At 52.3% G+C, this 14,123-nt stretch overlaps 3 protein-coding genes across 6 annotated transcripts in view; 1 reads left to right on the top strand and 2 right to left on the bottom strand.

The window, feature by feature from the left end:
* Positions 1-3,134, bottom strand: part of STARD8 (StAR related lipid transfer domain containing 8) — a 52,385-nt gene extending 49,251 nt beyond the window's left edge. Inside the window, exons 1-2 of the mRNA XM_056491077.1 lie at positions 3,038-3,134; positions 1,540-2,073 (exon numbers count right to left, since the gene is read on the bottom strand). Coding sequence (XP_056347052.1) covers positions 1,540-2,037 — 498 coding nt within the window. The 5' untranslated portion in view covers positions 2,038-2,073; positions 3,038-3,134. The remainder of the gene's footprint in view (positions 1-1,539; positions 2,074-3,037) is intronic.
* A 1,624-nt stretch (positions 3,135-4,758) lies between these two features.
* YIPF6 (Yip1 domain family member 6) lies at positions 4,759-11,700 on the bottom strand. 2 transcript variants are annotated; one of them, XM_056491075.1, is made up of 7 exons: positions 10,968-11,700; positions 9,444-9,572; positions 8,808-8,886; positions 8,430-8,472; positions 7,635-7,760; positions 7,399-7,556; positions 4,759-6,751 (listed from the first exon to the last, which is right to left on the bottom strand). In XM_056491075.1, the coding sequence occupies exons 1-7, from the start codon at positions 11,043-11,045 to the stop codon at positions 6,633-6,635; spliced, it is 732 nt and encodes a 243-aa protein (XP_056347050.1). In that variant the 5' UTR covers positions 11,046-11,700; the 3' UTR covers positions 4,759-6,632. The 2 variants fall into 2 exon arrangements, with proteins under 2 accessions (XP_056347050.1, XP_056347051.1); XM_056491076.1 differs by lacking the exon at positions 10,968-11,700 and adding an exon at positions 9,781-9,901.
* Positions 10,195-14,123, top strand: part of OPHN1 (oligophrenin 1) — a 50,847-nt gene continuing 46,918 nt past the window's right edge. For all 3 annotated transcript variants that reach the window (XM_056491073.1, XM_056491072.1, XM_056491071.1), the window contains exon 1: positions 10,195-10,433. In XM_056491073.1, the coding sequence (XP_056347048.1) occupies positions 10,280-10,433 (154 nt within the window). In that variant the 5' untranslated portion in view covers positions 10,195-10,279. The remainder of the gene's footprint in view (positions 10,434-14,123) is intronic.

The raw sequence follows: 14,123 nt of genomic DNA, 5'->3' as shown, positions 1-14,123 counted from the left end.
AGCAGGATCTACAGCAAACAGCATCAGGCACATCTTCCCTTGACACCTGTTCAGTCAAAACCCCTGCCCAGGGATGTCCTTTCCTTCAGGCATGGAGAAGGAGACACATTCCATGCTCAGGGACACCAAGTGCCCATCTCGTGCCCATCCCGTGCCCATCCTGTGCCCCCGGGCACCACACCCCAGGATATTTCCAGGCTGGACAGGAGCCACGTGCCACTGCCAGCCTTCTTTGGGGATGCCAGGAAAGGCTCTGAGGCAGCTTCAGAAAACCCTTTATGCCAACCCTCACACACACACAAAGCCTCATTATGTGACAGTGAATTCTTTTGGCCCCCCACAACCGTGGGGGCTGCCAGGCTTGGGATCCTGCTTGGGATCCTGCTCCCAGCCCTGTGCTTCCCCACTCCAAAGGGAATCAAGGGGTAGAAGAGTTTTTTTGGGTGCAGAGCAGGCTGTCTCCACACCCTGTGCTGGGCTGTCTCGGGATTCTGTCCCTGCTGCTGGGAAAAATTCCAAAGCCCTGAGAAAGAAGAGGCAGCAGCCCCAGCCCAGACCTCAGCCCCGTGGGTTTTGCTAAGGGAGGGCTGAGTTATGGGGAGAAGAAGGATTTAAACCAGTGCCCAGGATAAATAATTGCATGTTCTGTTTATGATCCTGAGACAGTGACACAAAACAACAGAAAAAGACTTGAAAACAACCAGAAAACACAATCCTGGTGAAATCCAGCAGTTCTTGTTGAGGTTTGAAATTCACTCTGCCTTTCTCATGTAGATATCAGTGAGTTCATCAGGCTCCTGCCTTGCTGCAGCAGCTGTGGGAAGCACTAGAACAGAGATAGGGATAGGGATGGGGAATCCATCTCCTGGGGAAACCAGGAGAACAGCCATGGGGGCAAGGCTGCTCCAGTGGCTCCACTGGCCCCCACAGCTACTCTGCTCCAAGGGCTCCAGAGCCTGGAGCTCTCTGCAACCAAAATAACCAGGACCAGATGTCTTGAGGGCCACTATGCTCACAGAAGTTTCTTGTAAGCACAGGGACTCAGAGGGGTACAGAGATGTCACTGGGAGCTGACAGGTTGCACAAGGAGCACAGACACTGCAGTGAGGGAGCCCAGCCAGGAGCCTGTGGGCCCACAGGCACAGGAGGAGCTGAGAGAAGAGCCCACAATGCCCAGGCCAAACACAGAGGACAACAGCCAGTGCCAATTCCCCTGGCCAGGACCCTGGGGGAGCATATTCTGCCCTCAGCCCCTGACACACTCCCTGCTCTGCTCAGCCACCACTCCAGGATGAACAGAAATCCAGCTCAGAAACTCCTCAGGGCAGTAAGATCAACTCTTGAAGGATGCAAAGGCAATTTAACACACTGGATTTGAACTGCACATCACCAGCCTGAAGCAGGAGTTTAGAGTAAAAGAGAAGATGAAGCATCTGTGTCTGCCAGAGCATCCCAACCTCAGGACCAGCTGGGCACCTCTAGGGAGCAGGGAAGGGGCACAGGGAGCAGGCAGCCACAGCCACCATGTGGAACACTTACCAGACGTCCAGGACAGGTCTTCACTTCCCCAGGAGACACAGAGAGGACATTGACCTCATCTTCCTCAATGTCTAGGGCACTGTGGGCTCTCCCCAGGTCTGCCCCATGCAGATCTGTTTCATTGTGCCTGAGCATGTGCCCAGGCTTTGTGTGGGAATCTTCATCAAAAACCAACACTTCATTGCTGCTGAAAAATTGATTGTGGCCTGCAGCATCCCTGCTGTGCCCTGCAGGTTCCTCTGGGAGGCTGATAAATCTTGATTGGTGCCTCCTGGTTCTCCTGGGGAAGGATCCCCAGAGGGACAGCAAGGATTTGTCATGGATCAGCTCATAACCAGGCTCATCCTCAGGGCTGCACTCGCTGCTCCTTGGACAGAGGAAGCCACAGACACCTTCCTCATCTTCAGCTGATGAGGAAGAGCATGGGGTCAGGGGCTCATCCTGCTGGCCTGGAGATGCTGGTGGCTTTGCTTGGTGCTCAGTGCTCCTTGTCTCCATTGCCCATGGATGGAACCCCCTCTGCCACTGGCAAAGCTGGCAATGTAAACCATAACTCATTAGCAAGAACCACACAGGGGACTACATTTATTTTGCTTTCCCTCATTTTCCTTTCCATTCCATTTGATTAGAAAGGGGTGTTATGGTCCTTGTTCTAGGAACCTCCATGCTCTCCTCACCAGAGCATGCAGACCCACAGCTACAACTCGACCCGCTGGGTTTGTATTCTTCATTTCTCTCTCAAAATACCAAACTCCCTCTACTTTCAGAGGAGGGTGTGCTTCACATGGTGCCCTTTTCACTGCTGGGGGAAGAGCAGGTGTTTGGAGGGGGCTTTGGGATGAGTTCCAGGTGCTGTCTGAGGTGTGCTTCAGGCTCCTGGGAGGAGCTGGAGCCAAGACTTCTGCATAGCCAGGAGAAGTTTGGCTGAGACAGGGAATGGCTCCATCTCCTCCCACCCAGGCACAGTGGGGAAGAACAGAGTTCCCAAGTGGCAGGACCCTGTCTGCCCACATATCCCACTGTCCCCAGGGCTCTGACAATGCTCCCTTGCTTCCATCAGCAGCACAAACAGCAGCTGCTCAGACACAGAGGGCTCATAGCACAGATTAACAAAGTACCAGGCCTGGGGAAGCCATGGCACTCCAGAAAACTTGCCGTTCCCTTCCCTGAAACGTGGGCAGAGGGGACAAGGTTCAGGAGGGTAACCAGGGCAGAAACACCAAACTCGTCCTTCCTGCATCAGGAAGTGCACTTATTATTGTTTTTTATTCCAACTAAGACTCAGAATAAATAGAGCAAACTTTTACTCCTGTCTCCCAGAGACCCTGAGCCCCCCAGCACAGACATTGCCCCCCAAGGTGGCAGCAGAGCAGTGCAGTGATCCTGCAGTGTCTGTCCCAGTGCTGGGCTGTCACACCTGCCCTCGGTGACACTCCCCCCATGCCACTGAGGAACCCTCCTGTCCCCTCCCACCCGTCACTGCCCTTGCACTGAGTACCTGTAGTGTGGAGATTCAGCAGCCTCCAGCCTGGCTTCCAGCTCCTGCAGCCCTGTCACCCAGTTTCCCTGCCAGGAAAGCCAAAGGTCAGGATCAGGTTCACAGTCCCAGCTGTCAACAGCTGCACTGTACGGGTTACTTCCTGATTTTACTGGGGAAGTCCTTCCTTCCACTGTCACCTGCCCCATCCGTTTGCCCTAGGGTACAATTCCGCATGCAGAATATTTGCCTTAAAAATATTTACTTGGGGGACAAAAATGCTTAATTCGAGCTTTATCAGAACAAAGGGTAACTACAAAGCCCAAAACTGCACTTGTGGAACAGTTACATTTCCAGGACTGGTAAATTACTAGTAGATTTTTATTTTTTTTTTTTAAATGCCGCTTGTTGAATGAATTCTTGCCCATCACTGAGGCTGGCAGCTCACATTTCACCTCCCGGGGCTACCTGCGAGCCCGGTCCAGGCTGCAGGACCGAACTGTGCTGCCCGGAGCTCCCGGGGCCACCACGGGGAGGTGACAAGGGAGCTGCGAAGGGATGGCGCGGTCCTGCCGCCCTCTGGTGACCACCGGGACACGGCTGTCCTCATTGCCAGCCCGCAGCACAGCGCCAGAGCATGGACAAACAAACTCCTGGCCGCTGCCCCAAATCCTGCTGTGGCTCAGGGATGGGTTTAATCGCCATTGGTTCATTAGCCAGTCAGGGATGGCTCTTAACACCCATTCACCCATCAGTTCCTTCCCACCGGTTTCTGCTCCCCCATCACCCTGCATTGTTCAGCCCTGGTGATCCCTGGCCAGCACAGCTGAGGTCCCTTGGGTGGCTCCTGAGACCTGCCGGCCCTGAAGCCACTGGAACTCCGATTTTGGGGAACACCAGCAGCACTGTTCCTTCCCCAAGCAGTCTGTGAGCACCAGCAGGATCCCAGCCTGGCTCAGCCTCAGGAGCTCTGGCACGTGTGGCCCATGATCCACGGTGAATTTTTCATGTTAAAGCAAATAAATTCTTTTTCTTTTTATTGGTATTAAATAGATCAAAATTAAACATATACAACAACTTCTGCTGATAAACAGTATTAAAAAAATCCCAGTAGGAAAGAAAGGCTGGTTTGTGCATTGGAAAATCAGCCATTTCTCTGCAGAGCAACTCAAACACTCCATTATAGGCAACACAGCTGCTTCTCCTTGTCACCCATCCCCAGCAGCTTTAAACAAGAAGGAAAAGCCTTTCCCCTTGGAAAGCACAACAGTTCTTAGCACAGATATTTCCAGCCAAATTGAACCTCTCTGTTGTGGTGACAGGGATCACTCCCCTGCAGGGCCCTTGGGAGGGACGTGCTGCACACCTGGCTGGACAGGATGAGGAACATTGAGGGAGCACTGAGCACTCACAGGTGACACCAGCACTTTAAAGGACTATCCATCAGCTGCATTAATTCTAGGCATCTGTAAATATCAAACAAGCTCGAGGCATTTTGTTTCCCTGAACCAAAATGGTTTGATTGTGTTTTATGTGCCCATGCCCCTCTTGCCAAGGGACAGCTGGTTCTGTCACAGCAGGGGCTCTGCAGGACCTCCAGGGGTGGCTGAGGAACAAACCCCAGTTTGGGCTTTTTGACCTTCTGAAGTCATGTAAAAAAATTCAAAATATTACAGGATCAATTGAATGCTACTCCCATTATCCTAAAAGATAGAATAGCAGCCCAAGTCACAAGACCAGAGAGAATCCAAGGATTTTTTTGAAAGTGTGGTTAAATTCTTGTAAGACATGAAAGATTTGGCTCAAGGAATCCCACCATAGCCATCAACAGCTTTACCATTCACCTCTCTTGAATACTTTTTTACAGCTTCAAAAAGAAGAACTAACATTTAAATGAACAAAAAACTGCACACTTAAAAGAAAATCCACATTCCATACCAGCAATAATTTAATGGAGGCTTAAAAATTCCCGTTTCCATGGTTCCCATGTCTACGAACCACGACAGCTCCCCTCCAGCCCCCTGGTGCCACAGCCAGGTCCTGCCACACACAGCAGCTCATTATCCACAAATGCAAAAATGCTCTTTTAATCTGAAATTCAGCAATTTCCATCCCAGCTCCCACCCACTGCCAGTGTTTACAGCACAGGCTGCTTTTGCACATGTAATTAGAAATTAGGCACATTCACACCTCAGCAGAACCCACAGACCTCAGTTTCAGTCTGTCTGCACAAATGTAGGAAAAAAGACATTTTACAGCAGCTTTTTCACCTCAGATATTTCATAGATTGCTGACTGAGAACAACCAGACAACAGGAATGATTTCTGTAGTTCCCAAAATCGAGTCCCAGCTCCCAATGTCTGTGCCAAAATTCATCTGACTCTTGCACTCCTGTACCCAGGAGGGGTACACAATGAACCTGCACTAACTGGAGGAGCCTCCTCCCTTTTATTAAAGTATTAAGCAAAATTAAAACCCCTCAAAACAACCCACAGAACAGTGTCTGACATCTCATGGGAAGTACAAGGGAACAAAATGCACATTTGCACACATTTCTTTGCTGACCCCATGAAAAACCAAAGGAACAGTCACACAAGAAGGCAGGTGAGAGCAGAATTCACATCCTGCTTCAGAGCAACCAACACCTCTAATACCATTTACTTCCCTTCCTTCAAGCTGTTTTAACACTTTGGGCCCTAAGCCCTGGTATGGTTTTTCAGATTCAAACAGCCTGCGTAGCAAATTTCCTGCACAGGAAATTCCTGTGCTCAATTTCCTGCACAGAACCCTTTGTTTTTATCATACATACACATTCATGGTACTTTCCAAGGAATTTTCACTTCCCAAAAGCAGAGAGAGAGCCCGGCCCCTGCTACAAAGCAATCTCAGCATTTCTGCAGGACTCTGAGCTTTGTTCCCTTTGGTCACAGGTCTGGAACTTGCAGTGAGCCCAGTCCCCTCATGGATGCAGTGCTGAAGGCACCAAGCTGGAACCTTCTTTCCTGCCACATGAAGGGATGACACACAACACATGGATGTAGGCAAAAGCAACTCCCTGCCACCAGCTCCAATTCCCTGCAAAGGGACCCAGCTGAATTTTGACTGAATTCTCCTTTCCTGGGAAAGCCCCAGTCTCACAATGCCCTGGGTGTGCATCCCACCACTCTACAAGAGAATGAAAAGGAGTCAGACACGTCTCTTTCCTCTGCACAAATCACTGCAGTGAAGTTCTGTGGTTTGATAAGGCATTTTTATCTTCAGTAAGAATCCAAGCACAGGCAGGAAATCTGCCAAGTCGTACGAACTTCATCTCCCAACAGCTTGAAAATCCAGGATCTCCTGCTGTCTCCTCAGATGGAACAACCCCTGTCCCAGTGGGCATTGTTTATATAACACCAGTACAGAACAGGGCTAAATAAACCCCTCAGCAGCTGGACCTCAGTATCTTTCACAAAGAGGGACACACAAATGAGCACTTTTTGCAGCTCTCCGGCTTTATCCCACAACCTGCCTTTTTACAGTACCCTATATATAAATTAGAAAGAGATAAAGCCAAGGATTCACTGCAGCATCCATGAGAAAGTCCAGTCCATGTACCAGTCCCTCGGGATGGTGCTCACTGGGGGGTGAAGGTCAGGATCATCCAGCTGATGACGAAGTAGAAGAGGAAGATGGGGTACACGACGAGTGCCTTGCGGTTGGGGGGCTGGCTGTCCGCCAGGAACGCCGTGGATGCTGCAGAGACACAAAACACGTGCAGCAGGAGCAGCAGAACCCTCACAGCCCCCACTGCATGCAGCAAGCTGCAGTGAGGATTGTGCAATTGCAATCAGCACTGCTCAAACCAACGGGCTGTAATCACTAATTTCTTTTACATACAGAATGACAAGTCATAGAATCATGGAATCACAGCATGGTTTGGCTTGGAAGGGATATCCAGTTCCAACCCCTGCCACAGGGACACCTTCCACTAGCTCAGGTTGCTCCAAGCCCCAACCAGTCTGGCCATAAATGCTGATTAAAACTGTACAATGAGAGCCAGACTTACAGATAACAGAACAGGAGACATAGTGCAAATGCATCTCTATAAAATCAGCATGTTCTAATAGTATTTATAACATAATCACAGAATAAACCACTAAACAGTCTCACAGAGTTTAACACTAAATCATCATCCTGCTGCCCAAGGCAATTTGCATATGATCATGGAAATCACCAGGAGCAGAGGTAGGGGCTGAACCTCTGCCAGCTCAAGGACCGGAAGAACTATTTCTACAGCCCTTCAGCAGCCCAGGGACACCTTGGACTCGACACCCCTTGGTCCTGCCTGAGGGAATGAGCAGGGCTCAAGCTCCCCAAGCACAGCAGAGTGAGGCACTCACCCAAGGTGGACCAGGCGAACATGGCCCCCACCACGATGAGGCGGATGATGAAGCTGACGGTGCCCGCGCCCGCCAGCAGCACCAGCCTGCACACCAGCATGGCCACGGTCAGCGGCATCACGCAGTACCCCAGCACACACAGGCTCTGGAAGAAGGAGCTGCACAGGCAAACAGCAGTCAGGCCAGAGCTCTGTGCACAGGAGGGTGTGAACTGCCCCGAACAAACCCACACTCACATGGTTCCTCCCAGCAGCTTCGAGTTGAGTGTGATGACAACGGCCCCAAACCAGATGATGACAAAGACCTCGGCAAACTGGGGCCCTCCGTCATCCTTGCTGTCTGCAGAGCCACCCTGCAGCATCCTGGAGTGGGAACAGGGAGAGACAGCTGCAGTGGGGAACAGACAGATGGAGGCATCAGCACTGATGAAGGTTTCCCAGACTGGAGTAGGTGCCAGAGCAGGAACCCCAACACTGATCACATTTTGCTGCAGGTCCACAGTTTTTCATCCATTTAATATTTTCATTATATCCTCAGTTTTGCACAGGAAAATTGTGGCTCAACTGTGGTAATTTCAGTCCATTTGTTTCCCTGTTTTGAGGGCTGTGAAAGCATTCAGAAGGGAATCAAGCCACAGATATCAAGCCACTTTAATTGAAATTAAAGTACCAACGTTTTGGTACTTGTCAAAGCACCAGAATAGTGTTTGTTCAATCCAGCCTCAGAGAAACCTTGGAATAACAATGGGATGCAAGGACCACAGCTGAATCAGGACAATTTGAGACACCTTCAGCAAAACCATTTCTAGGCCAGGGGACTAGGAAGAGTTCACCCTTAAATCCTAAATTTATGGACAGAAGGTGCTAATGGCCTTAAAGTATCACAAATACATTTTATCAGAGAACCCAACCAAGCAGTGATTGCAAGACAGTGAGGGATCAGATGAAATTCATTTTAACACATTAATTATTAATCTCTCATTTCCCTCATGCACTGGGCTACAAAACCCCAAATTCCCCCAGAATACTCACAGAGCCAGGGAGACACAGAGCACCAACGGGCCCCATAGATCCCCTGCAGGGAGAGGGAAAACACATCACAAAAGTCACAGAACCATCTCAGTTCTGCTTTCCTGGGAGTGACAGAGCCTCCTGCCCTACTCCCAAGGTGCCATTTTCCACATCTCACTGCTTTACAATTTTCTTATTCAGCATCTTACACCATGAACTATAATAAAATTTATTCAAGACCCACCAGTTTCTAGAGCTCCCAGTTCCATCCACCCTGTCACAGAGCCCTGGTGCCACCCCAGCTGTCAGCTCTGCTGCTCAGGATGTTCAGCACTCCTGAATCCCTGTCCCACTGGATTCTGCCTCTCCTCTGGAGGTCAGGAAAGCCCCAGCACTTACAGTCCCTGAGGAGCGCGCTGCTTTTCCTGGGATACATGACATGGACAAACTTCTTCCCAACAGCCTTCAGGTCCCTCATCTGAAACAAACACAAACCACTTTCATCTATCCCCTCACAAAAATTACAGCTCCCAGCTAAAGCAAAGAGACAGAAGTAAAAGAACATGGATGGCAAATCAGCAGAGGATCCAACCCGAGAAGTTCTGAAGCATCCTCTTCAACAATGATTACATTTCCTTAACATTTTCCTACATTCCTTAACAACCACAGCATCATATAATTTTCTTTAACAACCATAGTAGTCTATATTTTAATAACATCAGAATATAACCAACAATTTGTTTGCTCCTCTAGGAAAAGAAATAAATGAAAAATACATCCAGTCAGTGGAGATTCTCACAAACTCCCACTGAAGCCTCTGCCCTCACACTGATTTCAGGATCACAGAGAAACTTTGGGCCACAATTCAGACACTTTTTGGCCCACAGGAATTTGTTTTACATTTACATGAGTTCTAAAACAATCCCCACTGAAGTACAGGTTGAGCAGAGCTGTGCAAAAACACAGGTTTTGCACAACAGCTGTCAAAGACACCAGAAAACCTGAGTTTTACCCCAGCCACGGGCTCAGACTCACAATTGTGTCCTTGACTGGCTCATCCAGTGTGGAGTAATCATCATCAGGAGACTGAGATCCCACAGGGACAGTGATCTCCCCTTCCACTGGAATATCCTGGGATATCGACACATCTGCCAGACCTGGGAACTGAATGGGTACAAACCTTTAGGAAGAAACACAGACATGCTCGTGTGCACTTCAGATGGGTTCTGGCCGCCCACCCAGGCCTGCAGACCCCGCTCCGCCTTTGCCCAGCACCTGACCAGCCCTGCCTGGCCTGCTCAGGGAGAGAGGGAGGCCCGAACGCCGCAGTGCGGCTCCCCGGTTCCCCTCCTGACCCCCCGGCCGCGCTCACCAGGGTCCCCCCGGCCCCGCTCCCCTCGGCCGCCGCCATCTTGGCCGCCCCGGCGACGTGGAGGCCACGTGACGTCATCACCACGCGCGGGGTTGCGTCACGCGCCGCCGCCGGGGGCGTCCATGGCAACGCGTGCGGGGCGGCCCCGCCGGCAGGGGGCGCAGTCAGAGCGGCGCGCGGGGCGGCGGCAGCGCCCGGCCCGGAGCGCACGGAGCGGAGCGGAGCGGAGCGCGTCCCGCACCGTGAGGGACCGGGCGGGCGGCGGCCGCGGGCGGGCGGCGGCTCATCGCGGACTACACCTCCCGGCGGCAGCGGCGGCCGGAAGCGCGGGGAGCGGGCGGGCGGGGGTCCCTCGGCCGACAGAGCGGGCGGGGCGCGGCGCGGCGGGCGGGGCGGGCCCGCGGGATGCCGGCGGCGCGGGGCGCCCGGGGCGGCGGCGGCAGCGGCAGCGGCAGCGCTCGGTAGGCGCAGCGCGGGGGAGCCGGGCCGAGCCGCGGCCATGGGGCACCCGCCGCTGGAGTTCAGCGACTGCTACCTGGACAGCCCCGACTTCCGAGAGCGCCTCAAGTGCTACGAGCAGGAGCTGGAGCGAACCAACAAGTTCATCAAGGAGGTGATCAAGGACGGCAACGCGCTCATCGCCGCCATCCGCGGTGAGCGGGCCGGGGCGGGGGTCCGGGCAGGGCTCGGCCGGTCCCTGGGGTGTGTCCCGTTCCCCGGGCAGCGCCCGCCGCCCCCGGCGTGTCGCTGTCCCTGCGCTGCCACCCCCGGGGACACCCGCAGCTGTGCCCCCATCCCGCGGGGCTGGACCGGCGGCGGGACCGGCCGAGCCTTCCCAGCGTGTGTGTGCTCATTCCAGGCACTGATCCCTGCCGGGGGATCTGCTCCGTTATTCGGCATCCCCCGAGCCTTCCCAGCGTGTGCGTGCTCATTCCAGGCACTGATCCCTGCCGGGGGAGCTGCTCCGTTATTCGGCATCCCCCGAGCCTTCCCAGCGTGTGTGTGCTCGTTCGGGGACACTGATCCCTGCCGGGGGAGCTGCTCCGTTATTCGGCATCCCCCGAGCCTTCCCAGCGTGTGTGTGCTCGTTCGGGGACACTGATCCCTGCCGGGGGAGCTGCTCCGTTATTCGGCATCCCCCGAGCACGGGGGGAGCGTGGCGCCTTCATCCCTGGGCATCTCCTCACCCTGGGGAGCGCCGTGAGCAGAGAGGGCCCCTCCAGCGCCCCGCTCTCAGTTCTCCTTTGTTGTCCGTGTTCTGTCATTCTTCAAATCGCGGTGAGCATTTTTCCCAGTGATACATCGATTTCAGTGTTGACTTTGCGGGAGTCGCCTGCTCAGAAGTGCTGACAGATCACCTGGGGCAGGTTGTGTCACCTGAAACCACCACGTGTTTGACAGTGACCTTCTGACTGCTTAGGTTTGTTTTCCCTCCCCACAGCTGTGGATACACCTTCATACGCACCTTCCCTGTGTCGTCTCCCACACCTTCCTGGACTCCATGATCTTAATTTTCCAAATGATTTCATGATTCTCTGCTGTTACAAATGCAGTAAAATCCAGAGCCAGGCCAACAGAGCATCCATGGGGGCAGTGGAGGGACACAGACAGTCCACGCTGGTCACACGCGGTTTTCCTGCCAGCTGGTTGGTTTCAGTTGGTGTTAATAGGTTTAGCTGCTGCCCTTTTGTTCAGAATAATTCAGAGCTTCCTTGTTATCGAGGCCAGGGCTGGAATAGCCCGTGTTTGCCCATCTGGAAGCAGCAGAGACAAAAGCTGGTGAGACTGAAACTGCTGACGTCACAGGGCTGTGAGACCTAACGTGGGTACAAAAACCCAAATCTCTGCACAGTCCAGGGCAAAAAAATACCCCAACAAAATGGAAATCAGAGGGATCAAAACAAACCTGCTTGCTAATGGAAATGCTTTTTTTCATCACTTTGTTCAAAACCATTTCCCGTTTCAGTGTTTGTAATGCACAGGGATGTGAGGGATTTCGCTGGGTCAGCAGAGACTGGCCAGGGAGGAAGGGCAGAAGCAGAAGAAAGCAGAGCACACCCAGACAGCACTGAGAACCCCCAGGGCTGAGGATTTTTTTCCTGAAATCATGTGGGGTGTTTTTGTAGCTGATCCAGAAGGCTGCCAGGGAGGTGCTGGGGCCAGTCCTGCCTCGGCTTCCATTTCCTGTGTTTTAGTTAACAGGTAACTTTAAAAAATAGATATAGCTCTGAATCCTAGCCATGGGGAGCTGTGGGTGGGAATCTGGGGTGCTCACTGGACATGACCTCACCACAACCAGCTGGCAGATCCCAATGTCTATGGCTGACCATCCCTCTGTGCCCCTTGACAGGGTGGGGTGCAGGTGCCCTCAGCAGCTGGGATGCAGAAGTGGTGGTGGTCCCATCAGGGAGTGAGATCCAGTGAGGATGGAGGGTGAAGTACCTGAAGGGGTCTACAAGAAAGGTGGAGAGGGAATTTGGACAAGGGATGGAGTGACAGGACAACAGGGAATGACTTCAAACTGAAAGAGAACAGAGTTAGATGGGATAATGGGGAGAAATTCTTCCCTGTGAGGTGGGGAGCCCTGGCAGAGGTTGCCCAGAGCAGCCGTAGCTGCCCCATCCCTGGAAGTGTCCAAGATCAGGTTATCTGAATGAGGAGTGGGGTTTTAGGGGGGCTTTAAACTCCTTTGGCCTTTCATAGGTTTAGAGAAACTGGTTTCATTCCCTCCAGCTAACTGATGTGTCACCAGCTGGAAGAAACAGAATTCCAGGGGTGAACTCTTCCTGCAGCCCATTGTATCCTGAGGAGGGTCATCCTGCAGTCACAGCCCTACCAGTGCTGCCTTTGAGTGTGGTATTTTCTCTTGTTGACTGACACCCCCAACAGCTGAGGAGTCACATCTAGGTGGGACACCATATTCTGTATTGCCAAGTGGGGCATTAAACAGACTAAAGCAGAGAATAATATTGTTCAATTTGTAACAAGTCTTGGGTGTGAAAGCCAATAATAGAAAATAATACTTTGAGTCAGAAATGGAAATTATTTTTGTTGTAAAGTTGGCTGCATCCCTTGTTTTTCATGCCAGGAGAATGAAGAGTCACTGGCAGTGCCAAGTGACAGTGCTGGTCCCACTGGCAGTGCTGAGACCACCATGGCCTGTCCCTGGTCAGGAAGGGAGAAGGACTGGGAGGTGTCTGTCCCTTCCTGGTGCTGCCCATCCCCTTGGGCTGGCCAGGATCAGGACCTGATGTGGGCACTGGGGGTTCAGCTCCAAGAACAGCTTGTCCATGGCCAGAGCTCACCATGGCCAGCACTGGTGTGACAGAGGAGCCTCACATGGGGCACATGCTCCAGGCCACCAGGGTGTCAGAAGCTGTGACTCCATGGCATCACTGTGGCTGTAAGAATGGCTGCTTCACAGCAGTTTCTTTCTGTGCTTCAGTGTGGGTTTCTTTAATCTCTCCTGCTCACTGCGCTCTGCTATGTGTATGATAATGCAAAACCACCTATTTCCCCTGGTCTTTGATCTTCTCTCCCAATTAAATATCAAATGGAGTTGGAGAAATGTCAGATGGAGGCTTTTTCTCATTAGTACCTGTGAGTGCTGTGATGGTGAAAGTTGTCCTTTGAAGCTTGAAAAGCTGTGAGTTCTTATGCAAACATTGTGTATGTGGTTTTGCACTTGATTTCTGTCCAGCATGGAGCTCTGCAGAGTACCTGGGACTGTGCTGGCAGTTCCCACCCTGCCCCAGTACTGTGAGCACTTCATTCTGAAGGATAATGTGATAAAGGAATGTGTAGAGACTGTGTGAGCTTGGTTCCAAATAGGGTTCCTTGGACACCCAGGGAAGGTCCCACCATCATCATCATCATCATCCCTGCAGGTCCTGCAGCGTTGTGTGTGGGAACTGGCATGTTTCCTGAGGGAACTCCTGTGTCCCTCAGCATGGACCTGTTCTGGGCAGGTTTCTGTGCTGTTGTGGGATCTGGTGCCTGGGGGTTTCATGCTGTGGAGTGTGGGAAGCAGCGTGGCTTTGGAGCAGGTTATTTTAATGGGATTGAAACCACCCAGAGTAGCCTGTCTGCCCAGTTCTCCAGAATCCTATGTCCTGGTTCATGGGAAGGCTGTGGGGACAGGGGTGGAATCTGTTCCTGCAGTACAGCCAGATCTGGGGACTGTGTCCAAACAACCTTAAAGCTCCTCTGGAAAATGAGGAAGAAGAAGGAGTCAATCCCACACCAGGAGAGGCTGCAGCTCTCCAGGCAAACATCAGCTTTGCTGAGAGGCACAGCTGATCTTTGAGATACTGCAGTAGCAATGTCCTGTCCCACAGGGACAG

The sequence above is a fragment of the Oenanthe melanoleuca genome, chromosome 4A, assembly GCF_029582105.1.
Source record: "Oenanthe melanoleuca isolate GR-GAL-2019-014 chromosome 4A, OMel1.0, whole genome shotgun sequence".
NCBI classification, from domain to species: domain Eukaryota; kingdom Metazoa; phylum Chordata; class Aves; order Passeriformes; family Muscicapidae; genus Oenanthe; species Oenanthe melanoleuca.
The sequence above is the reverse complement of the archived record's forward strand: the minus strand, read 5'-3'. Positions and strand labels throughout refer to the sequence as shown.

What these genes read in the sequence shown, in the direction of transcription:
- YIPF6 (XM_056491075.1), bottom strand. Translation starts at nt 11,045, where the DNA reads ATGACAGAACACGGACAACAAAGGAGAACTGAGAGCGGGGCGCTGGAG. An exon ending in TGCTCACGGCGCTCCCCAGG is followed by an intron (nt 9,573 to 10,967) that starts GTGAGGAGATGC and finishes GTACCCATTCAG; the next exon opens with TTCCCAGGTCTGGCAGATGT. An exon ending in CAGCGCGCTCCTCAGGGACT is followed by an intron (nt 8,473 to 8,807) that starts GTAAGTGCTGGG and finishes CTCTCCCTGCAG; the next exon opens with GGGATCTATGGGGCCCGTTG.